Consider the following 25874-nt stretch of genomic DNA (forward strand, 5'->3'; position numbering starts at 1 on the left):
ATTTGCCGTGAAGAAAAAATATGGCCGTGAAGAAAAAAATTTGCAGTGAAGAAAAAAAATGCCGTGAAGAAAATTTTTTTGCCGTGAACAGAAAAAAAAGTTTTGCCGTGAGATAATAAAGTTTGCCGTGAGATTATAAAGTTTTGTCGTCGTGAGATAATAAAGTTTTTCTTTTGCCGTGAAATAATAAAGTTTTGCCGTGAGATAATAAAGTTTCGCCTTGAAGAAAAAAAGAAATTGTGCCGTGCCCGTGTGGGCCACCGTAGAATTTGGTACTCGGTTCAAAATTTGGTACAAGGTTCACTATTTGGTACTTGGTTCAAAATTTGGTACTATTTGGTACTTGGTTCACAATTTGGTACTAGGTTTACTATTTGGTACTTGGTTCACAATTTGGTACTAGGTTTACTATTTGGTACTTGGTTCACAGTTGTTACTAGGTTCACTATTTGGTACTCGGTTCACTGATTCACAATTTGGTACGTTCGTAATTTGGACCAAAACTCAATAAGTTGCTATTATACCTCCAATAAGCAATAAGAGCGCCACTCACTTTAGTTTTTTCAGTGGTCAGCGGTAAGTATTGTCTTTGCCCAGTCCTTTTGGTCGCGTACGCCAGCTCATCAGTAGGATTCAAGATGGAGGATCTGGAGTCGTATAGTGACCATTTGCTGTTCAACAAGAGGCAACTTGGACCCATAGGCTCTACTGCGTGAGTAATCTTGCCTTATTGAATCATAGTGTTAGCCAATGCTCGGCAATATAATAATACCAAAAATCGGTTGCCGATTTGTTTTTAATTTGAGATTTTGCTGAGTGAATCGGACGTTCTAACCTTCCATTTGAAGACCGCATTTATTAAGTTATAACTTGATTACAAACGTAGTTATGCTTTGGATTGCTAAGGGATATAATACCATTCCCTTATTTGAATATGAATTGGGTAAACGATGTAATGTATTGTTTTGTACAGTACTTGTTTTTAACAAATTAATTAAGCTTATTTTGGCGATAAGTACTCATTATGCGTTTTCCAGTTTGCTGGTACAGAAAATTAATTTGTATAGGGAGCTGTGGCCCGGAGGCCCGGCTCCTCGGGTGTGCTTGGTTAAGAGGTCACCAAGCTATCCGATACCTGACCCCAGAATTATCAGACGATGAGTTTAATAGTCGTAAAACAATTGTACTTGCAAAGAAGAAGTATAAAAAGTTGTCTCTGTATTATTGGGTTGTCATAAGTACATGAATTTTATGGAGAACGATTGTTAATGAACATAAGATTATGAAAGGTATTGGTGTGCTAACGCTCAAGGAGTTTTAAAGCTGATTGAACTACTGCATATTCTATGGCTAGGTTGCCCATCAACCTATTTTTTCAACAACAACAACAAAACTTTAAATAGAATATAATAAGATATAATATTAGAGAATCACAGCTACATAGAAATGGCAGATATTGATGGTGATAGAGAAATTTGATGTGTGTGATGATGATAGTTTTTAAAATAGAGATGGTTATTGTTGTTGTTACTTTGGCAACAATGTTTTTATTATTGTTTGTAGGGTGACACCATATGTTGTGGCACTTGTGATAGCAAAGTTTCTCCACGCCTTTGGATTATTTGTCGCATATGAACAACTGAAGGTCTTCCATATTGCACAGTTTCTATTTATTGTAAGATTATGGTAAGTTTGATTGATGTGAAAAATCAATATATCATTTAACATCAATTTTTAGACCTTTATATGCACATAATTTTATATATTATATGCAATCTTATTTTCAGTTCCTCAGTAGTTTTTGTAATTCTACAAAAGCCAATTTCATCAGGAAAAAAGATCACTTCAAATCAGGTAATGTGATAGCACAACTGTAGCTAATCGTAATAATTTTGTTTAGAGCTGTAATTTCTAGAATTTAACTAGCAGTGCAACCTGGTGATTTAATGTTCTGTTCTGTTTCCAGTGGTACAGAATAGGGAAACACGCTGTGATATCTACTGTTATAGCGCTGATATGGCTACAGGGTCTAACTTTATGTGGGGCACTCAGGTACAGAAAGATCTGAAAACCAGCAAAATAATTTTGCATTGAGTTCAAAGAATGTCCATCAGCCACGCTGATATGAGTCTAACACTGGATTCTAATTTAGAAGTATTTAATTGAAAGTATCACAGTTGTTCGCTTCTTTTAGCTTACGGGAATGGATGCATGAGATTAAAATGGCAGCAGCATGTTTGACCTTTTTAAGGGGTACTTTAACAGAAGTTTTAAGAAATTATGAAACATTACAACAGATGATGTCAAATTACTATACAAAGTCTTCTCCCTTATGTTAACTGTAAAAAATAACTTGGAATAGAACTGTTTTTCTGTATAGATACAGTATGGTAAGTACTGTTTTACAGAAGATCTTGTTGACATCTATGCAACTTCAAGGTTCGAGTAAATGCACATGCTGTCATGTTAAAGTCAGTATGTTGCTTTATTCTTGCAGAACAATCTTAGTATTTGAGCACAGCGATCTAGTGGTACTTGGAGCACTTGGGGTACTGTTTCACACTGGTGTGTCAGGGCCTTCAAAGGTACTGTTTGCATGGTGATACCGTGTTCCATTCTCAATGAATGCCAATTAACTAACTTGTCTTACTTGTGTTGCAGGTGCGGGGGTCAATGCTCTTGTTTCTGGGCTTTATTACTCTGTTACTATTTGACAATGATAAACCACTTATTCACAAACATCGTATCTTTTTATTGTATTCATTTGTTTTAATTATAGAACTGGTGAACCCAGGGGCGTAGCCAGGGGGTGGCCTAGGGGGCCTGCCCCCCTATTCTAGCAGCCAAAAATACAGTAAATGTATGAGACATTATCTAAAGTACAGAAGAAATGCCTTGAAAGGCCTTTTCGGCCCCCTCCTGTTAGAAATCCTGGCTACGCCACTGGAACCAAAGTATGTTCTCTTATTGTAGGCTCTTTCTTTTCAATTTTTCTATTGTACCTTGGGAGAGAGAGAGTAAATGGAAAAATCAAACCCTGTATAGAGGAAATGTACTTCCAACAGTACAGTGTGTAGCTCTAGACAGCTAAAGATATATATATATTTTTTATTTAAAAGGCTTCTACTACTATAATAGAGGTAGGGTTAACACAACAGAGTACTGCTCCAACTTAAGTGTAACCCTTGGTGATAAACCTATGTTTTTGTATCATTATAAGTGGATTATAAAAGACAGGGCTTATTTAAAGTGCCATTTTTCTGCTTTATGGAGAGAGTAGTCCCTTGGTGTCAAGTTTATTTGGTGGTTTTGGTGGTGCAAGATTATTTGGTTGGGGGAGTAAGCTCTGATTTCTCCTATGCTCTCAGTGATACTGTAAAATGTGCTTCTTAACCTTGATGCCAGCTGAAGGACAACATGGAAACCCATGGATGCACTATTACAACCATGTGTTATCTGTGCTTGGCCTCCCTGATCACAAGGTAGGCTATACTATTCAAGTCTTTTCTATTCTTTTCTGTTCTATTCTATTTTATACCATTGAAGTTGTTTTCTATTCTATTCTGCTGTACTGTTCAAGTTGTTTTCCATTCTATTCTATGCCATGCTATTCAATTTGTTTTCTATTCTATTCTGTGTTATACTATTTGTGAGTGTTTTCTATTCTAATCTATGCTATACTTTTCAACAATGCTGGTTCTTTTATGATTCCAGGGTGGACTCATCCTCCTAATAATGGCATTGCTATGTAATGTTGCACATGGAACATTATCAAGAAAACTAGCTGTTGAAATAGGAGGTACTGTATGCAATCAGATTATAAATATTATCTAGACGAAGAGAGTTCAGTTATAAGGGCCTTTCTCCATTGGCAGAAGTTTCAGGCTCAAGCCTGAATCAGTTCAAAATGACCACGATACCATGGCCAGTATTCACAATTACCCTGATAGCTCCAGAGAAATTTCTTGCATTGGCATCTAATTAAAGTAAATATTATAACTAACTTTATAGTCCAAATTGGTAAATCAACACTTTAAAAACATGCAAGTTGACAGCTCATACAGTACATCACTGTAGCTGACCCACCCTGTCACCTAATATTTTGTTTTAATGTTTCTATTTTATCAAACTTTGCTGTAACTTGTTATATCACCAGGTGCAAAGAGACTGACAGCTCTATCCACTGCAATAGGAACAATAATAGCCTTGCCTCTTGCATTAATAGCGTATTTTACCCAGGTAAAATCATATATTCATTGAACCTTAATAACAAATGCAACTTCAATTATTCTTTAAGGCAGAAAAAAAACAACTGCACACAATGCCAGTCTGTCCTGCATTACATTGGTTTTGCTTTTAATCAATCTACTGTAGAAATTAGAAAAAAAAAAAAAAACACTGGACCCAACTTGCATGTCAATCTCATTCATTTTGTTTTAATTTATTAGAAATATCTCATTTACAGTATTTTTAATCATAATAACTCCCCCTTCATTGTCTGAAATAAATTGGACTGTTTTTATTAGGATGAATGGACTTCCAAAATAATTCAAGCAGGTTTACTTTGCCACAGACAAACACCCTGACAGAAAGGCAGATAAATCCAAAATAAAAGTTTACTATCACAATTTTATTCCAGGAAAGCACCATTGACTGGTTCAGTTCCCTAATTCCTCTATTCCTGGTCATCTTCTTTGTCTTCATCCTGGACTTCTACATACAGAGCTTCTGCCTGGCCAAGCTAGAAGGACCTCTAACAGGCAAAGTCAGTTCCATGGCTTCCTTCTTCTCGGCAGTTGTGATTGCGTTGCTATGGGACCAACCATGGGCGTTTTCCATGCATGAGTGGCACCATGGGGAAAAATCCGGAGACAAGCATTTGGTATCTGGGGGAACAGCGTTTGCTGCTTTGTTCTTTATTCTTGGTAAGAGAAACATTGCACTGTATTTGCCCAAACTTTGAATCCAGGGTTCTGTTTTGATTCCATTTTGATATTTCCATTTGAAATCAGGCAAGTTAACAAAAAAGTTAAAAGTTTTTTTATTGCACAAGAACCAAGACTATGGATAGTTACAATAATAATGTATTTTCCATAATTTCAAAAATCTCCATCAATGCACTATGAGTATTTGATAAGAATAACAGCAATGAAGAGAGCTGAAAACAATTGAATTGCCATATTGGGACCTTGAGTCTATCCAGCCACACCTCATAACCTGATAAAAGCTATGAAGTAAATGAATGAATGGATAAATAAATGAAAATTTTGTAAATAAATAGATGAAAAACAAATTTATACATATTCGTTTTAACAAACATTAACTTTCATCACTCTTATTGTCAATTGACCACCTGTCAATGTTGAACCTTGTAACCCAGCCAAATTTTTTTAGGTGCTATTATAATTTACGCTTTTGTCCACTTTTATAGATTGAAAGTCAAACTAAAGAGCAATTAACAGCCATTTGTAATTCAAAAGTCGGTAGTCATGATTGGTTGAAGCCCCAAAATTATGCAAACACTTTAAACCTGTCCATGCTTTTGGCTTCACAAAAAATTAACAAAAATCAACAACAGGCGGGGCTGTACCACCCAATGTTAGTTCCTCTGCAGGCACTTGTATATCAGGATTTGTTCCACTACCTACATGAACCTGTTTGAATAATACGCTATTTTTTGAAATGCTTTTAGCTACACAAGCTGCACTCTGACCATGCTAATGGTCAGAGTTTTCATCTTTAATTCCATCTTTTCCATACTTTCCATCTTTGGTTCAGTGAGTGATATTTTGTCTCCATAGCAACGCGCCTACTGTCTCGTCCCAGCCCCAGGTCAGCCACACGAGGCAACCTTATTGGCTACACAACTGGCGGTCTTCCAATATATAATTTCCAGACACCTCAGTCCATTCTCTCCACTTTTCGGAGTTTTATGAGACAGACGCTTGAAGAGTCTGAGTCAAGACAGATTTTCTACTTTCTTTGCCTTAATCTGGTGAGTCTGTATTAGTGTAGTATTTGTGATTTTTTTCCCTGTTGTAATATCGGTTCTACTTTTTCAGTAAATCACTCAATTTTTTTAACATCGAATAGATGCATGGACAGGCTGTCAAGGCTCTCTTGAGCATTGTGCTTTTGAGAAATTCAACTCGACTTTATTCCTTTAATTTGGACCTACTGTGCATAGCTAAGAAGTTTAACCTTAATTGGATTGACATTCTTTAATGTTTTTTTACTATAACTAGCTAATTTCTCTGTTTTGCTAGATGTTCACTGGTGTTGAACTACTCTATGGCGTCTGGACTAACAGCTTGGGGCTGATCTCTGACGGCTTCCACATGCTATTCGACTGCACAGCACTTGTTCTTGGGCTGTGCGCTTCATTGATGTCACGGTGGAAAGCTTCACGAACCTTCTCATATGGGTATGAATGGGTCATCAGAACCAGAGATTTCTTGGCCTTAAGTGAGAAGCTGGAGAACTGATCCTTTTCTCTTGATTCACAAAAATGTTGTGCTATTTAACTCTTTGAGCTACCATTTGGTTTACATTAGAAATACTTGTACAGTTAATAGAAATTTTTCGACTTCTTGTTGGAATTATCTTGAAATGTGTTACGGTTGTATTTTTAATTTTCTGTTTTTTTTTCTGTTTAGGTTTGGCCGTGTTGAGATACTTTCTGGATTCGTGAATGGAATCTTCCTTGTGGTGATTGCGTTCTTCGTGTTTTTGGCGGCCGTGCAAAGATTATTTGACCCACCAAAAGTCAGCACTGAACGACTCTTGGTATGTGGGCAACTTTTCGCTTTTCGGTGTTATAATAATCGCCATAAAAACAGTACTAGCAAAATTCGCCTAAATCATGATTATCTACATCTTAGTAATCATTCATCCCCATCAACACCCTCTCATCATGGTCTTTATTATCATCATTCATTATCAACATCATCTGAACTTGATTGCTATCCTTTTCATAATCATTATTATCATCATCACCATCGTTATCCTCTTCGTAATCATCTTCATTTTCATCATCACCATCATTATCCTCTTCGTAATCACCATCATCATCACCATCAATATCCTCTTCATAATCTTAATCATTATCATCACAATCGTTATCCTCTTCGTAACCATCATCATCATCATCATCATCATCGCCAAGGTTATCCTCTTTGTAATCGTCATCATTCATCACCACTTTCATCATCTGAGATATCATCATTGGTACTGTAATCATCTCATCGTGTTTCCACAGGCCGTGTCTGTGGGTGGTCTTCTTGTGAACCTCGTCGGTATTTTGGCATTCCGTCATGCCCATGCGCATGCTCATGGAGGAGGAGGCAGCTGTGGTGGTGGCGGCGGCTCACATGGTCACGGACATAGTCACACACATGGTCACGGTCACTCACATGACCATCACCCCTCCACTCACCCGGATAGAAGTGTAAATATGCAAGGTATGTACAGTCACGCACATGGTCACATGACCGTCATCCCTCTAATCACCTGGATAGAAGTGTAATTGAGCAAGGTATGTACAGTCACGCACATGGTCACATGACCGTTATCCCTCTAATCACCTGGATAGAAGTGTAATTGAGCAAGGTATGTACAGTCACGCACATGGTCACATGACCGTTATCCCTCTAATCACCTGGATAGAAGTGTAAATATGCAAGGTATGTACAGTCACGCACATGGTCACATGACCGTCATCCCTCTAATCACCTGGATAGAAGTGTAATTGAGCAAGGTATGTACAGTCACGCACATGGTCACATGACCGTCATCCCTCTAATCACCTGGATAGAAGTGTAATTGAGCAAGGTATGTACAGTCACGCACATGGTCACATGACCGTCATCCCTCTAATCACCCAGATAGAAGTGTAGAGAGAAATAAGGTTCTCAAACTCATTAATTATTCATGCGTGCATTAGCCAATGAGTGGAGAGAATATGGATCACATGCATGGTTCTTGATATCCAATGAAAACCCAGATGAATTGGATATTTGGATATGTGATCCAAATTGAACTAAAGCCATGGTCTACTTTATTACACTCCGACTCCAAACTCTGAATATTAACCGTTTCTTCCTTCTCAGAAACTCTACTTTTTTGCCCTAAAAGATTGGAGACTTTGCTAACCTGTACATTTTGGGATGCTGGCTTCAACCAATTTCTTTTCATACTCACCGCACTTGGGAGAACGAAACCGGTTTGCCGCGAAACCTTCGGCCATAGCTCATGCTTCTCTCGCCGAAAGAATTATCTTGCGTCGCTTAACGAATAACAAAATGTACTAATTGTATTTCCCCTTGAGAAAAAGCAGGTTGTGATTGGACACAAACTTCTCGGCATTGTTTGGTCAACAAAAAAGCAGTTTTGCGTACCGTTCATGCCGCCTTTTACGATTAGTGCAAAATGGCAATTACATCGTGACATTCTTTGGTGAATAGTTTGAGAACCCATATAAAAAACTCGTGCTTCATGTTTCATCAGGAATTCCTAACACCTCAACAAGATAAACTCGGCCGCAGACGGCCTCGTGCTTTCATCTCTCTCGGTGTTTGGAATCCCTGACTCGCACTCGTTTTTCATATATTACTTCTAGGCTTGTCTATATTTTTTAGGGGCAACAATAACAAGTGAAGTTCATCAAAACTAATTGTGCGCTAAAAGCATTAAAGCTTTTTTGGGGTCACGTTCTCCCATCCGTCGCCGTTTATCTGTTATCTATTATCTGTTTGCTTGACGATCTCCCCTTTCTGTGTGTAGGCGTGTTCCTCCACGTGGTTGCAGACACCCTTGGCAGTGTAGGGGTCATCGCATCTTCTATACTCATCGACCAATTTGGCCTTTTCATCGCCGACCCAGTTTGCTCTCTTTTCATCGCCTCGCTCATCTTTTTAAGCGTATTACCGCTGCTCAAGGAATCTTCCCTCGTGCTGCTTCAACGTACTCCCCTGGACATGGAGAAGTCTCTTACAGGCGCTCTCAATAAGGTTTGCTGTTGTTATATTGATGCTTCTACTTGCCCAATACATGCAAATCGTAGCCAATCAGATGCTCTGATAGAATTTTGTCGAATCACATTTTGGTATATATTTTTTTCCTAGTTAACGGGAGGCTAGAGCCACGGTTATGTGATAATGGAAATTTAATAAAAGTAATGATAATTCGGCTCCTAGAGTACTATCCTTCTCTGTGTTTATTTTTTTTTTGGCTTTTAAGATACACCTTCACGATTTCACAACGAAAACAAAAAATAAAGAAATGATCATGACCTTATTAATTTTTTAATCTTGTGCCCCTGAGGTTTTTTACCTACACGTTTGTTCTAGATCTTATCATTTGACGGGGTGCTTTCGTTTCGAGATCATCACTTCTGGCAGCACTCAGAGTCTGTTGTGTGTGGCACAATACACGTCCAAGTCGCACCTTCAGCCAGCGAGCAGAAGATCATTCAACAGGTATGTCTGTCTGTCTGTCTGTCTGTCTGTCTGTCTGTCTGTCTGTCTGTCTGTCTGTCTGTCTGTCTGTCTGTCTGTCTGTCTGTCTGTCTGTCTGTCTGTCTGTCTGTCTGTCTGTCTGTCTGTCTGTCTGTCCGTCCGTCTGTCTGTTTGCCGTCCGTCTGGCTATCTGTCTGTCTGTCTGTCACCCCTACTCATTCACTATTTTGTGTTTAATGCAGGTAACATCATTATTCAAAGAATACGGAGTCAACAATTTATCTGTCCAAGTAGAGAAAGAGGCATTTTTCCATCATGTGTCGGCATTATCGGCAGGCTACAAGTCAGTCTTGGCATTAAAACAAGGACTAGAAATCGGACAACCTCCGTCAGACCCGGACTATGGAATTATCAAATCTATATGATTTCCAAAATGGAAATGAAATTGTTGAGTTACTTTGGGAGTTTGAGTTACTAGGTCCCTTACACCAGTTTTCCATTCGGACAAAGCCGAACTACACAGAGGTTACGGTACAAAAGGGATATTACCTCCCCTTTTGTACATATCATTTTACTAGGAAAATTTGGGCTTTAATTACTGTAAAATCTTTTTTTCTTTCAAAACAATATAATATATTCATGATAATATTAGTAACAATATTATATTTAATATGATTTTTAAATATAATATTAAATTAAATATTAATATTAAAATATTACCATGAATTTATATGGATTTTTTTTTCTCATTTTCTAATGAAACGTTTTTGTGCAACAGTCACGGACGGTCCCGGGCCATCGCGAATGTATTGAATTTTTACAGAAAATACTTGTAATTTTTTTTTTTGTTATAAAGACGATAAAATATACAATTATCATTAGTATTTTGGTCTATTTATACCTCAATAAGTTTTAGTGTTGAGTAAAAAAAGAGTTCATATCGCTACAACGAACAATGATAATTAAGACCCCCCGCAGGGGTTCGCCTTTTATACCGGAACCTCGTGTTTAAGATACAGGCTGCAACTTGGGCTAAACATGATTTGGTTTTTGTTCGTTAGTTAAATCTGGGTGCTCTTTTGTGTAAACCCAGACCTGTAGCAGGCTTTGAGTTATTGGGGGGCACAATCCAAGAACATCAAGAAAATATTTGGGACACAGCCACTCCCCTACTGGTCATTTCCTTATTTATTTCTTTTGGGGACACGTGCCCCCAGTGCCCCTCTCTTGCTACGACCCCGAAAACGTATCATCAGCTAATAAGCATTCTTTGAGTCTTGAGAAAGGTAGATGATTCATTTTCATACCCGGGATGTCACATTCGAAAACCCAATACAAAGTATGATTTTCCTGCTTGCAGTCGGTACTCGGTAAGGAAAGCCCTCTCGGTTCGGTGATCGGGCGCCATCTTGTATTATAAGCCGCGTGGTTCCTGGGAGCGAGCGCAAAAACGGACGCAGGGCAGGGGGGAGAGAAAGGAGAGGTTTTTTTCTCCATTCTCTCTTCTCTCCCCCCTGCCCTGCGTCCGTTTTTGCGCTCGCCCCCAGGAACCACGGAGAGGGTTTTCCGCACCGAGTACCGCCTGCAAGCAGGCTAAGTATGATGGTCTACTTAAATCTTCACAGGACACCTTCCCGTCGACGCAATAAGTATACAATTTTACGTGTTATTGCCAAATATTAGTCGTCAAAACTCCTTGATATGGGATCGAATATCACCAATTTCTCAACTGCTCACCAATGACAACACAGCATAAAGGGAAAAAAACATGAGATTATTTATTTTGTCTTATTATTACTTAGAGCAAACTTTCTTCGATATATGCTTTGATATCCACAACCAGATTTGTTTATATGGATGAGATATCAAAAGTGTGGTATTGACGCTAGAAGATTGTAAATAATCATTATAACTGTAAAATATTAGAATTAAATTAAAGTAGTGTTCTCCGAGCTGTTCTTTGTTGCTTCTTGTTCTAAATCAAGTCATGTCCTCATTTTGCTCTTTAATTATAATAATAATAAAGTTTATTCAAACCTATTACAGCCACGACTGAGTTAAGGCCTCTCGCGGGTAATTGTTTTCAAAAATTAGTTCAAATTTAAACCCGTTTAGCAGCACCTTCCAAGCGTGCGATCGATCTGATCTTTGCCGAACAAAATGCTTTTAGTTTGCAAATCCTAAAAAAAAAATAGATATTAATAACCAGCGAGGCGCGACGCACGTGCAAATGAAATCGCAGTTTTTGGGGCTTGGTACAAAATTTATGTAGTTGCTAACGACCACTCCATTTTGCGTATATGAGGTCAGTTCAATTTGATTTCTTATATGACAAGTGGACCAACGAATCGATTCCTTCATGCATGATTGTGTTTATAGGAAAGCAGTTTGATTAGTACTTGCATTGTTGTTCCTAGTTTTCCTGGGATATTTGCATTGTGTTTTCAGTTTGTTTTCTGGGATAGTTGCATGTCTACCTTTCACCTTCAAAAATGGGACTCTCGACCGCCCCCCACCCCACCCCTCTGCCTGACGCCGATGAACATTTTCGCCTTTCATTTCAGTAATGAAATAACACAAAGACACTTGATGCTTCCTAGCTTTTATTTACACTTTCTTTCATAGGTACATAGCTAATATTTGGTTTACTACACAAATGGACCATCTTAAACATGGTTTCCATATAGTCGTAACAGTCGTCTAGGGTTTGCCCCCAAGGTGATACACAACTCGAGAAGGTTATAGTTAATGACGTTTTTGTAGATGACTGTTACGACCCTTACAACTGTATATCAAAACCAGGCTTTAAGCTATAAGCAATGTGCCTAACACAGACTGTACCTGGCCGTATAAAGGGCTGTAACTACAAACTTTTGTTTAACACTGGGGCAAGCCTTAGTAGTTCCATGTACCTTTGCAGGGTGGGTGGGGGGAGGGAGGTGCAGACCACCTTTTTCCCCTTTGTTTAAAAACTCCAATTCTACTGCCCTGGCCTGCCCCCTCGCAATACTTAGGTTTCTCAAAGTTGCACGCACTCGTTAAAGCAACTTGTGGACAGCCTTAGAATTGCATGGTAGGTGTACAAAAGAGTAGTTTTTTCCTACTTGGGATGGTGTGAGGAGTGGAGTCGGTATTCCCAGTTTCAAAACCTATTTCAATTAACGTTGCACCAGCGAATAAATGTTTTGTAACCCGCAGTGGTTCGAACTGGTAACGTATAAATGGTTAAATCCTGGTCTCTGAAACCAGTGTGAACGTTTAGAGGTGCATTAACAAGAATGCTAAAGCCTTCAAAACCTGTGTTTGTTTTTATTTACGCTTATTTGCTTATCTATTCGATACCCATGGAGCACTGCGGGTAACGACACAGATTCTCCAAATGCAGCCTTATTTGAAATAAGTATATACGGCCATGTACCATTTACATCAAAGCTTTTTTCTGTGCAAATGATAAATACTTAATAAGTATAACCATATACTGTATGGTGCAATAAATAATATTTGTCGAATCAACAAAAAGGGAACTGGTGAACATAATGATACAGCTCTTAATTCTATATTTTTTCTTTCATTTTCTCGTTGGTTTACTAAGGTAACATATACAAAGACGTTATGCTTGCATCGTCATTTCCGATACAATCCCGCTATATACCGCTTTTAAAGTTTTCGATGAAGCTTGTTATTTTTTTAAGTATCTTACTGGTATATTTCTTTGTATACAATTAACTTAGACACAGCTTTGCATGATGTTGGATTCTCAACAGAGCAATTTATAGATGGAATTTCGTCATCAAAATGTCTCCAGGACTTGTGTAACGTGGTCCTATAACCCCTAAGGTGAACAATAAGTTAATTATAATTCCGCACTAAATTGACAATGCTGAAAAACGACGCACGCCCTTGCCCGGGTAAAAACCAGCACAAGCGTATTGCAGTGTTAAATATTCGGTGAAGTATAAAGCTATGGAAAGTTGACATTAGTCACTATTTCGCTTTGTTTGTTTCAGCGTTGTCTTCTAGAAAATATTGCAATTATATTATTAATAGCTATTCAGTTAAATGCTTATTTAATATCACAATTTAGACGACTGTAAACCTTCCCATAGCTGTTTAGCACAATTCGTATAACAACCGCTTTAGGCTAACTTGGAAAATGCAATGTTCTTACTTGCGGGGTTAAATTAATCATCTTTTACCCATGAAACTTTGGGTAATATTACATGAGCATTCCCTAGTGCAACCTTACTTGAATACATAAACAGTATCAGATCATTAACTGAATTTATAGGCTACGAAGGCAAAGTTCGAACAACTTCCGACGATCTTTACGAAGGCTTACAGTTTTCTTTCAATGTGTTTATCATAATTGTCAGCAATCAAAGTTAAGCTTTTTTTCTGCCGCGTCTTGAGCATGTGTTAAAACATCGTACATAGTTTTTTACTTGAGTTTTCGTGAGGAAATTTCAAAAATAATAAGAGGGCTACTGGGCTATGCAAGTAACCAGACTTTTTAACAAAATGGGCATATCGTCTAATAAACATAACTTATGACGCTTTTCAATGATCATTTTCTAATATAAGTCAATGGCCGTCTTTTCTATTTAGTGTAAACGAGAACCTTAGGCTCTAGTACGCGGGAAACCTGTGACAATCCGACCTTAGTATTAAGGCCTCCTTTGGCCGGTTAAAATGTAGTAAACAACCCCAAAATATGGTATGTAATGTCCTAATAATGTTTTGAGCGAGTGGCTCCGAAAAGATGGCTTTCAAAGCAAAATTATTTCTATGAAAATCGAAAAGGCTTTCGTTTTGAAAACACCATCAGAAGCTTAACTTTGCTTTTCTAGATTAACACTACGTATAGTTAATAGAGGAAGATGGTAAAGAAATACGACTTCGGCTTTTAAGTTTGCCGGGTTTCATAAACATTCCCCTCTATTTACTATGCACTACGGTAACAAGTCTAATATAATATATGCATACAATAATTATGTTATAAGTGCATAGATAAATAGTATGAAAAAGATTACTATATTCCTATGCAAGTGGATACGAGTCTATGAAATAGACGGAGGGCATCGGAAATTCCGGAAGTGGAATCTTTAATTTATTAGCAATTAACCAGAGCCGTAGCATGTAAGATGGGAGGGGGGTGGGCTGTTACAATACAGATACATTAAGAAAAAAAATTCGGGAAGGGGGGGGGGGAGGGGGGCACAGCCACGCCCCTGCTACTGGTCTTTTCCTTATATTCATGTAAAATTGGGGGAGGGGAGGGTGGGGGCACATGCCCCAGTGCCCCACCCCCTGCTACGGCCCTATTAATTAAGGATATTTGAGTCAAACAACAGCCAGTGTGACATACATGTCGGCCTGTGTGAAATTAAAATATTAATAAAACAGGGCCGAAATTCAAATAATCTTCGTTAGGGAGCATGGATATTTTCTGAAACTACATAATTCAGAAAGCGTGAAGAAGCATCGTAAGGACTGTTGCTTAAAAAATAAATAAATAAATAAATAAATAAATAAATAAATAAATAAAAAAAAAATAAATAAATAAATAAATAAAAAAATAAATAAATAAATAAATAAATAAATAAATAAATAAATAAATAAATAAATAAATAAATAAATAAATAAATAAATAAATAAATAAATAAATAAATAAATAAATAAATAAATAAATGATGATGATGTGTTGGTGATCTAGGTGGTGGTGTTGATGATGATGGCATGATGATGGCATGATGTTGGTGATATAGGTGACGATGATGATGATGATGGCATGATGTTGGTGAATATAAGTGGAGGTGTTGATGAATGGCGATGATGATGATGGCATGATGTTGGTGAATAGAAGTGGAGGTGTTGATGATGACGATGATGATGATGTCATGATGTTGGTGAATAGAAGTGGAGGTGTTGATGAATGGCGATGATGATGATGGCATGATGTTGGTGAATAGAAGTGGAGGTGTTGATGATGATGACGATGATGATGATGGCATGATGTTGGTGAATAGAAGTGGAGGTGTTGATGATGATGACGATGATGATGATGGCATGATGTTGGTGAATAGAAGTGGAGGTGTTGATGATGATGACGATGATGATGATGGCATGATGTTGGTGAATAGAAGTGGAGGTGTTGATGATGACGATGATGATGATGGCATGATGCTGGTGAATATAAGTGGAGGTGTTGATGATGACGATGCTGATGATGGTATGATGTTGGTGAATAGAAGTGGAGGTGTTGATGATGATGACGATGATGATGATGGCATGATGTTGGTGAATAGAAGTGGAGGTGTTGATGATGATGACGATGATGATGATGGCATGATGCTGGTGAATATAAGTGGAGGTGTTGATGATGACGATGCTGATGATGGCATGATGTTGGTGAATATAAGTGGAGGTGTTGATGATGACGATGCTGATGATGGTATGATGCTGATGACACAGGTGGTGGAGTTGAGGGTGGAGATGGTAAAGATTGTATGATATAGGTCATAAAGGTGATGGTGTTAATGATGGTTTGATGGTGGTGATGGTGTTGATGATGATGATCTTGGCATCGACGTTTAATATGATTGAGGTGATTGTGATTATACGATTTTTAAGATTATTATATATAAAGATTGTGTCATAATAAAATCTCCAAATAAATACAAGGATGGGAATGAATTTTAAAAAAATTGCTGCAGTTAAATGAGAATTTGTGCAAGGATGATTATTTTAAATTATGCAAAAAAATACTGTTCTACAGAACTGCAACCACATGCAACCACAACTTGTAAACTTGAGAGAAGTAGTTAAAACTTTTTAGATAAATGGTTAAAACTATTTCATATAAGAGAAACGCTTTTCTACGGCGCTTAGCGAGGATTTGTTTTGAGTAGTAGCCGCTGTTACGTGGGCGTTACGCGCCTCCACCCTTTTGGTTCTTGTCTCATAAATGTTTCCTACTTAAGCCACCGCTAAAAACATGTAGCTCGCAAAAAAATTTGTATGCTGTGACACGAAAATGTTTCTCATCCACCCGAGAAACCCTACTAAAATTTCTTTGTCGCTGCTACAAGATTTGGCGGGCGCTACAATGATTTTCGATGGCTAAACCAGGATATGTCACACGCTACATATTACACGCTACACGTTCAGGCCTAGTTTAGCCTGGCCTGTACTCTTTGAAATACAGAACAGCAACTGTGCTTACAATACCGGAATTCCCTCAACGCACACGGATGATATAATTTTGCCTTCTGGAACTTAATCAATAAGCCATAATGATTTTTTTCTAAATTAGGTTGCCTATAGTTCGGGTAAATCACAGGCGGTCCTAGCCTCCTTCACATGGATCTCAATCGAATAAAAAAAGATATATAAAAGGGGCCCTTCTAGCATTTACTGCGATCTGGGCTTCCTGTGTAGTTTGTTGTCGTTTTCCACAGGAAGCCCGCATTAAAAAGGTTTCTATATTTCTCTTGTTTCGCTTCTTTCCGTATTGAGATGCCTGCGGAGGCGGCTAAGGCTAAAGCTCTGCTGTAAAAAAGTGTAAAATATAATATAAATATTAACCGTCGGACTTGGTTGCGCAAGATTGTATAGCGTGACAACTATACTGACTGAAAACGTCCGATGATTTGTTATGTTACCTTTTTACAACTTGTAGCAGATCCAGATCTTGGGCCGCCTGTGGATAATATGGTAATTATCTAACTCTTCTCAACAGCTGGATGGACAGGATCGGTAAACGTCGCCATTCAGGGGAGAAGCAAGAACGCTTCCCCAGATCAGAGCATACGGCCTTGTAACAGAATGGCACACTTTGCCTTTCGCGTTGAATACATTTGAAAAATCGGAAGAATCGAACGCCGTGTGCCAAATGTTTACCTGTGTTAGGCGTCCTTGGAAAGCTAAGGTGTCGTTGAAGCATCCAAGATAGCAGCCTTGTGATTGACCGATCACTACCTTACCGCCTCCATTGATAGGAGTTGTTAATGCTGCGAAAGAATTCTTCAAGACTTTATTATTGTCGCAGTACACTGTTGTTTCTCCTGAAGTCCTCCAGAAAACACAGAAGTGATGCCAACCAATCAGTGGAACAGAAGACGCTATCCTAATCCTATCATCGTTGAGAATTGGTCCCAAATGTCTGGCAAGAATGGCAAACACAATGTGAAAATATAGTAAGACCCTCCCTTTAAAGCATAAGTCGTTGTTCTGTTGCAAATAGTGGATTTTCATGTGTTATTTTGCATGAATAATAGGTTTCAATATCAAAATTGCGCATCGGCAACACTGCAAAACGCAGAAAAGTGCATGCACTCGAGCGCTTCATTGCTACGATAAAGTCAAGCCAGGATGTGTCTTACCCAGGCGTGTGTTTGATTAGGGATCTTAGGGATCCGATTGAACGTTATTTATCCATGGTCAGCGAATAAGCACTTTGGACCCCACCCTGCGTTTTTCTCTAGACACGCCCCTGCTAATATTGTAAAATGCGCCCCAAAGCTGATCAGTTAGGGCAAGTTAGTGTCGACTATACATACATTGCCTTCCAATTGATCATGACTTCAATTTTCCCATCTTGCTTGATCTTTATTTGAAATTGACTGCTGTTATCTTGTGTGACGTAGGACAGGATGACATTGTCAGTGGCGTTACTTGCCAATGAGTACCACGCACAGATAGTGAATTCTACGAGGTCATCTTGTATTGTCAAAGAGGCAAAGTTTGATGGACTTCGGGTGCTAAACACAAGATCACAGGACTTTTCTAGGAAGAAAACAAATTCCTATGCTCAGAGACAAAGTTTGATTGACTTTGAGTGTTAAACGCAAGACCACATGACTTTTCTAGGATGAAATCAGACTACTTCGTTCAAAGGCAAAGTTTGATGGACTAAAGGTAACACTTGTATCATGGCCATTTTTGTCCAGTCTGCAATGCATTTAAACCTTGTTTGACCATCAAGGGATTCTCTTGGTCTTTTATAAAATATTGTAGAATAAGTCTCATAACAGGGAGAATTCTGTAACCCTCACCTTAACCCTTTCACTCCTAGGTACTTTTGAGTAAAATTGTAAGAAAAACAGACTGAAAACAGAAAACTCCCCCCCCCCTTATTTCAAGTCCAACACTACTTGTTAAGCTACTGCTGACCCACGACGGTAGGCCTTGAAGTTTCCAACAATGCACTGCGATGCCTTTTCTTTCTAGCGACGGCACTGCTACAGCCTGTTGCTTACAACAGTTTTCCTTGTAATTTGCTTAAAAATTACAGCTTTTTCACATCTGGAGAGTGCATCAGGACATCATAAAGTCTATTTGGGCCTAATTAATGCTGTGCTTATGGATGTTTGCACGCTGAGGTTGATTTAATGGGATAATTCCTTGTCTGGGCTTCACCAAGTAAGAAAGGAATTTTCTAGTGAATGGCCTCATACCCTCCAATGTGGGCCATCTTTGCTACCCAACCTTATTCAAAAATTGTTTTCAGGGTATTGTATTCTGGGTTCCTTGGACCTGGAAATGTTTTGTTCGGCTTCAGGGTCAAGTGACTTATAAAGAAAACTGTTATGATTCTGGGGGAGGAGATTGCCCGCCTGTCTGTCAAGGTGTTTCCAAGACTCCCATAATGCATTGCAGGTATGCAAAATAGGCTAAACATGGTGACTCACTTGTAATGAAGGTTCTAGCATTGATTATTGTGACGTATTGCTGTAAAAAGGTATCTATTTGTGACTTGATCTGTGTTTGCTTGTCTCTATTTGTAGTTCGGAATTTTGTGTCTTTTTTGGTAAGAAATGTTTCTGAGTTTATGCATTTGTTTACGAATTGGTCCGACATCAAGGTTGATATTTTGACAAATGAGTCAATTCTATTAAATTGCTTGGATGCGCTTTTGAAGGTTGTCTATGCCTTGGAGGAATCTATGAGTATCCGGGTCTGGTGATGTTTAGTTTGCATTTCTGACGTTTTCGGCCTATATTTTACAGGCGTCTCAGGGCGCAATAGTAATGAAAGACTTAAGAATAAACTGGCAAAACACAATGGTACATACCTTCTGCTGGTCCAGACTGACATCCCCCCTCACAGCTAATGAGAACTCCTCCGTTCAAGGGTGGAACCTGAATTGTCTTCCAGTTTAGTGCTGCCGGGGTATCGCTGTAACCGCCACAGCTCGATATTACTTTATCCACCTCGCTACCTCCCAAGACATTTGTCCATATGTTTACTTGTGACAGATTTCCGCGAAATGTTAGTGATTCTTGGAAACAGCCACCGTAACATCTCTGCGCTGCTCCAATGATGAGTTTACCGCCACTGCCAACCAATTGGCCTTCCAGGTCATTATACGTTTCTTCGCCAAAGTCTGTATCTTGTCGGTAGAGCCCTACTTTCCCATCCCTCCATTGAACGCAAAAGGGATGCCACCCAGATAGGTACAGTAAGCCTCCTTTAGCTTTCGGTATGATGCTGAAAAAAAAAAGACTACCATAGCATTCCATATCATATGGACACAAGAGAGCATAAGATAAGAGAGGGACTCTTTGGTATTACCTGCGCGCCATGTCGATTCCAACAGGATGATTTTTGGCTGAGCATGCGCATCTGAACAGGACCCGAAACGATCCCAGCACCCAAAACGATCCGAGGACCCGAAATTTACATTAACTAAAACCATAGTATTAAGACTCTAATAAACGACTGCGCGGGAAATACAGTGGTTGAGTCAGAAATTGGGGTCAAATAACAATTCCCGTGGTAGTAATTTGAAGAACCAGGTGTGAATTAATTATTTATACATATCAAGCCTTATATCCCAGTGATGAATTTTCACGCACGCTCATTGGTCAATACGGGTCACGTGCACATTTTCACAGCACAAATATTAGTCGATAACGTCCAGGCAAAGTGATATTTGTCCTGTGAACATTATTGTGAAGTCAAAACTCGCTTTTCGTCTGCCCAATAACCAAAAACAGTCTAGGTGTAAATCCATCAGTTGAAATGCAAGTTTGAGCTTGTAGTTTTTGTTCTAAGGAAAAAAAATTGTTGCATGAATTGTTATCTTTCGCGAATGGCAAAAATTCCAGTGCACGTCAGCGCGCGCGGAATACACTTTTCGCATTTCCAGTGTAGTCACTGGTATATGACTGCACAAATGGACACAACTTTTATATGTACCTGAACCCTTCCAAAATGTAGTTTAAATGCAAAAACTAATTCCCTTATTCGCTCCGCTTCTCGGCCAACTGTTTATTTTTCGTACCATTTCTCATCCTTGGACATTATCCGCCGATATCCCAGCCGCCAGAAGGGGTTTATTTACTAAATATCCCCACATATCAAGCCATATCCCCAAAGATAAGACACGCTTCTTTCCGTAGAAAGCGAAATGTGTTAAGGTCATTTTTTTGCACGTTTGTTTGTATTCGGTGAATGAAAGACCTATCATGAGATCATGCGGGGCTGTACGAATGACATCTATATAAGGAAATTATAAACAAAGGCTACCCAAAATGAGAGAAATAAAAACACCGACACTATTTACAACATACACACGCACAAGATGAAGTGAAGTCCATTTCACACTGTCACGCCTAATTAGTAACAAATACACATACTCACGTACGTATGCTGTAGTAATTACGTAGTTGGTGTTATTACCAGCGGGAAAATAAAAGTTTATTTGAAGGTGAGTCGAACTTTTGTTCGCTAGTTTAAAAGTTAACGGTGCAGTGAATTTAACGCTTTACATAAAACCAGTCCTTCTGGTAAATTAGAGAAAAGAAAAATACCAACTTTTTTGTTGGGTATGAATGAAAAGAATAGAAGTTCTTTGTTCGCGCTACTAATTTAGAAAAATGAAAGCGTTTTGAAAATTTACAGTGCTTGTTCACGAAGTGTGCCTAAACACGGACACAAATAGACTTCTTATTGGAAATATGTTTAAAAAGATAGTGGGAATTAGTTTTTGCATTTAAACTACATTTTGGAGGGATTCAGGTACATATAAAAGCTGTGTTAATTTGTGCAGTCATATGATAAAGACGACGCTCGCAAAAAATATCAACATAATTAGCAGCTTGTAAAAATGTTTCAAATATTTAGTGTCAAACTTTCTAAACCATTGTAATGGCTATGTACACAGCCAAAACTTACCGCCTCTTTTTACCGCCTTTTAAGCACGTCCGGGATATAAGTTTGTTTCCTTCTCGATGCTTTAATCATCAGGTTACAATAATTATTTTGAATGTGACTTTTATTTTAGAGTCATTTTTGGGGGGAACCCATTCAGAAGTAAGTAAATATATTGATACAAAGTCGTCTGTCTTCGGCAAAAGGTCAATACAAGATGGAGTGAGAAAAAAGATTTGTTGCATTTTTATTAAGTTGAACCAGTAAAACTTGATAAGATTATTGTTATGTGCCAAATTTCATGATTATTTTGAGTCTACGGACTCTGTGATTAAGAGAGAGTAAACAATTGCTTAAATGCTCTTCGTAGACCCACATAATTAAAGATGGCTTTGCTAAATAAGATAAATTCTAATTTGAATTTTATGAGCATTGGAAATATATGGGACATTTGTAATTCCTTGGGGTTGATTTTGGGGACTCCTCGGTATCGTTTCGGGTCCCGGGATTAGGAGCGGTACTTTTGGGGGATCATTTCGGGTCCTGTTCACACAACATACCATGTCTAGGGCCGGTGTAGCCAGCGGCTAGGTCGTTATTATCTTAAAATGTTGAAATCAAGCTTAGATTTACGGAGCGGGACTTCGGTGAATTAGTCACACACTGTGAAATTTCATAAAATTATAATTTTGCAAATATAAACCAATGGAAAAGGAGTCCAGTTTTCAGCAGCCGCTCATGGGGAAGGCGTGCGTGACACTTAGAGCGGCTTCTAAGCAGATTACATAACCGCTTACTCACAATGTTTTCCAGTTGACCATAAGCTCGAGTCTCCCGTCGGCTTTAATCACCACTTGGAATTGACTGGTGTTGTCGCTGGTGACGTAGGAGAGTATTACGTTGTCCTTCCACTCACTCGACAGTGAGTACCATGCGCAGATTGTACACGCAGAAAGATCGCCTGGCACAGGCACAGCAACATAATTCTCTCTGCTGCGATTGGGGAACTGGAATTCGCACCAGGGGTCTAAAATAAAGAAATCATTTTGTGGTTCCCTTCAAATATTGCTTGAGAGAAGACTTGAGAGCCCGTGAGAAGTGAAAATTGCTCTGTACATGCCTGTGATAGAATTCCAACAAACTTGCATTTCAAGGTACACTCTTTTTTTATAAGAACTATTTTGATAAGAACGCCCAGCCTGAGATTTCACCAAATTTTAAGAGCATGCTAAGAACATGCCGAGGCTCAGATAGCAGAAAAAGTTTGATACGTTCTAAAATGCAGTTAATCAAACTATGCTCATAGTAACAACCTTATTATTGCTATTGATCATTAGTGTAATTATCTTCCTAATAATTCATTGGGTATTATATTCTTATATACACTAAAACTTAAGAACATCGTTGAAAATTAGACGTTCTTTATAAAAAAAAAGAGTTTATGTCTCGCTTTAAAGATCCACGAGATTTTAGAATTTAAATTTTACGGTAAGGGGGGGGGCAATTATTTTGTTAACTTCCAGAAAACGGAGAAACGACAGGGATTCTTTGCGCTATAAAAATTTTCGTCTCGACGTCATCATGCTTTTGCTTTCGTTTCTTACCTTGTACAGTGTTGGGCTTGCAGCTTGCGGGACACGTAGCTGAGATCGTACCGTTTGAAGGATGTCCCCTCTGTATCGTTCTCCATGTCAATATTCGGGTGTCACTATATGTCATTGCATCTGTCTTGCAATGGTAATATGTAGTTGTATCTCTTTTATTGAAAATGTTTACATTCGTGAGATTTCCTTTAAACATTGATGATTCTTGGAAACAGCCCCCAAAACATCTCTGGGCCGCGCCGAGCACAAGTTTCCCGCCTCCTGTGAGCTTTTCATTACTTAGCAAATCAAAGTCCTCAGTCCCAAATTCCTCGCTGTCACTTGTGAATCTTACTGAATTGCCTTGGAATCCGATGCAGAAGAAATGCCATCCCTCAAAATTAAGAAACTTGTCGCGAAGGGGAACGGCACTAAAAGAAAAACATCTTTTATATATATTTATAAAATAACACCAGTGTATCTCGCGCGCTGATTGGTGGAGAGCTTCAAATGAGCGTGTCTGTAAAAAAACAGGACAGTCACGCTTTTGACAGCAAGTAACGCAACGCAACGCAACACTCACTCGACCGACTATTATATACTTTTATTTCGCGCAAAACTATAATTTAAACAAGCATTGTTTGACTATTGGACTGATTTTAGTTTGGACATTTTGAAGACGAAAGATTCAAATGTGCGTTTTGCTGTGGCTAAGAAGTAAGATCGATGGTGTTAAAAAACACACGAACTACTCAATAAAATGGATGATTTCCCTTTTAGAAGGTGGAAAAATGATTCGAAATATATTTCTTAATAATAATTTCTCTCATAAACAAAGTGAAAAATGTATTATTAGACCAAAAAAAACACAAACGTTTACAAAGAGTCTCGAACAGTTTATTCAAAACAACACAATGCATGTAAGTTGCCGGTAAATCATAACTTTACACTTTACAATAAACCTGCATTATGACTCGGGCTTCCTGTGGAATGCCCGAGATTTGGATTTTTTTCCCTGGGCTCCGAAAGCTCAGTTTTGCGGGCTCAGCCAAGGCACGCGGTCTTCGTCGAGCTCCAATCAAAAACACAAACCGCCGCCATTACCATTGCTTTTTCTTAGTACGCCTGTCTACGAGTTTGAGCTTCCATATCCTCCAAGAGTCTATAATATATAGATTTAGGCACTGCCTAAAAGCGGAGCCAGCTTTATTTGCCACTCTAAACTAGGGTTTTGTCCCCATCCCAACCACTAAAAAGACCAAACTTCAGAGACACACCCAGGGATATAACAACTCGAAACAACAGGATTCTACATTTTGACAATGCTCCAGGTTTCCCAACTATTGCATAAAAATGCACGGCTTATTGCTTTCACCTTTCCTATTATTATAAAATTATCTTTCTCCCAATCCCCTAGAGAATTACCGAGAAAAAATGACACCATTAGTAGTGTTTATTGTCAGTACCCAGGATACTATTTGCATAAAAAGAGGGATTTGTGCTCTTTATTTAGAGTTTAACTTGATAGACAACTGATACCGAAAAATATATTTATAATAATTTGCCATATAATCAGATCTTACTAACTTGAGTCCTATTCATTTATGTTAGTCTTGTTTTATTTATTGAGTACACTTCAGAGAATCTACAAAAATAATTATTTGGTTTCAGGACCCTCAGAAAAAGAGACCCTCGAGTTTATATGTGATCCTTGAATAAATAAGAGATGAGTTGTTATTATATTTTGCTTTCAAACTGTCTTATCAAGTTTGTAAGGGGGACTATCCTGAAATAAAAAATCATGACTGAGTTTACACAGTCAATACTATAGCAGATAGTGCATAATTTAAGGTATTTAAGCAAGGGGGGATGTTAGGCTATAGACATGGTGGTATGGGCCGAGGTGTGCTATGGGTGGCGGGTTGTACTTGGTAATAGATGAAGTAGTATGGTTGGTTGGCTGGTTGCTGGCTGGTAATAGATGAAGTAGTATGACTGGTTGGCTGGTTGCTGGCAGGAAATAGATAAAGTAGTATGACTATAGAATTACAAAGAGTGGTATATCACAGACAATTTTATAATCTTTTTTGCACTTGTTACAAATCTATAATCAAACTAAAGGGCCCAAATCTATAATCAAACTAGAGAGCCCAATATTACATACCCCATAACACCAGGGTTGAAAACTTTCAAACACTTAAAATACCTGATCCTCAATTCTACACCACCTCATATATCCTAATCCTTTTTCTAAATTTTTACCAATTAACTCATTAGATACTAAAAACAAATTTTTGATAAATGAAATCCTTTTTTTCTCAATCCATCTTCATCTCTAGCAAGCATCCGTATATTTTAAAATACAATATTCCAACCCCTCTCCCTGTCATTACTACATATGAGTAACTCTCTTGAACGATGCTCATGAATAAGTAAAAGCTAATCAGCCATGAATAGGGCCAAGCCATTGAACAACACACACGCACACACACACGCACGCACACCAAAACTATCTACATTTGCTGACAGTTCATGCCAGCAATGTGTTGTTACCTATGTAAATCAATGCAAATGAGAATAATACAATCAGTTTAATAGTTCATTTGCAATAACAGTAAGTAACTTTTAAGTACAGAAGACCTCTGGTCTTCAAGCATTAGAAATCAGAATGTGTAGTTCCAGA

The 25874-nt window shown here is 38.4% G+C and overlaps 3 protein-coding genes across 3 annotated transcripts in view; 2 read left to right on the top strand and 1 right to left on the bottom strand.

Moving 5' to 3' along the window:
- Positions 1 to 585: 585 nt before the first annotated feature.
- On the top strand, positions 586 to 11407 carry LOC5505992 (zinc transporter 5). The gene is made up of 17 exons (XM_048727840.1): positions 586 to 712; positions 1564 to 1686; positions 1788 to 1854; positions 1967 to 2052; positions 2498 to 2585; positions 2662 to 2743; positions 3406 to 3482; positions 3715 to 3799; positions 4157 to 4239; positions 4640 to 4925; positions 5802 to 5995; positions 6267 to 6424; positions 6657 to 6786; positions 7259 to 7460; positions 8782 to 9008; positions 9348 to 9476; positions 9698 to 11407. The coding sequence occupies exons 1-17, from the start codon at positions 639 to 641 to the stop codon at positions 9878 to 9880; spliced, it is 2274 nt and encodes a 757-aa protein (XP_048583797.1). The 5' UTR covers positions 586 to 638; the 3' UTR covers positions 9881 to 11407.
- Positions 11408 to 15383: 3976 nt separating this feature from the next.
- On the top strand, positions 15384 to 15965 carry LOC125563123 (uncharacterized protein F23B12.7-like). The gene has a single exon (XM_048727977.1). It carries the CDS (start codon positions 15384 to 15386, stop codon positions 15963 to 15965), a length of 582 nt encoding a protein of 193 aa, XP_048583934.1.
- Positions 15966 to 16759: 794 nt separating this feature from the next.
- The window catches only part of LOC5505993, a 32460-nt gene continuing 23345 nt past the window's right edge, over positions 16760 to 25874 (bottom strand). Inside the window, exons 12-16 of the mRNA XM_048727842.1 lie at positions 23213 to 23622; positions 22410 to 22635; positions 19528 to 19943; positions 18014 to 18239; positions 16760 to 17616 (exon numbers count right to left, since the gene is read on the bottom strand). Of these exons, the coding sequence (XP_048583799.1) occupies positions 17187 to 17616; positions 18014 to 18239; positions 19528 to 19943; positions 22410 to 22635; positions 23213 to 23622 (1708 nt within the window). The 3' untranslated portion in view covers positions 16760 to 17186. The remainder of the gene's footprint in view (positions 17617 to 18013; positions 18240 to 19527; positions 19944 to 22409; positions 22636 to 23212; positions 23623 to 25874) is intronic.

The sequence above is a fragment of the Nematostella vectensis genome, chromosome 5 (genome assembly GCF_932526225.1).
Source record: "Nematostella vectensis chromosome 5, jaNemVect1.1, whole genome shotgun sequence".
Lineage (NCBI taxonomy): Eukaryota > Metazoa > Cnidaria > Anthozoa > Actiniaria > Edwardsiidae > Nematostella > Nematostella vectensis.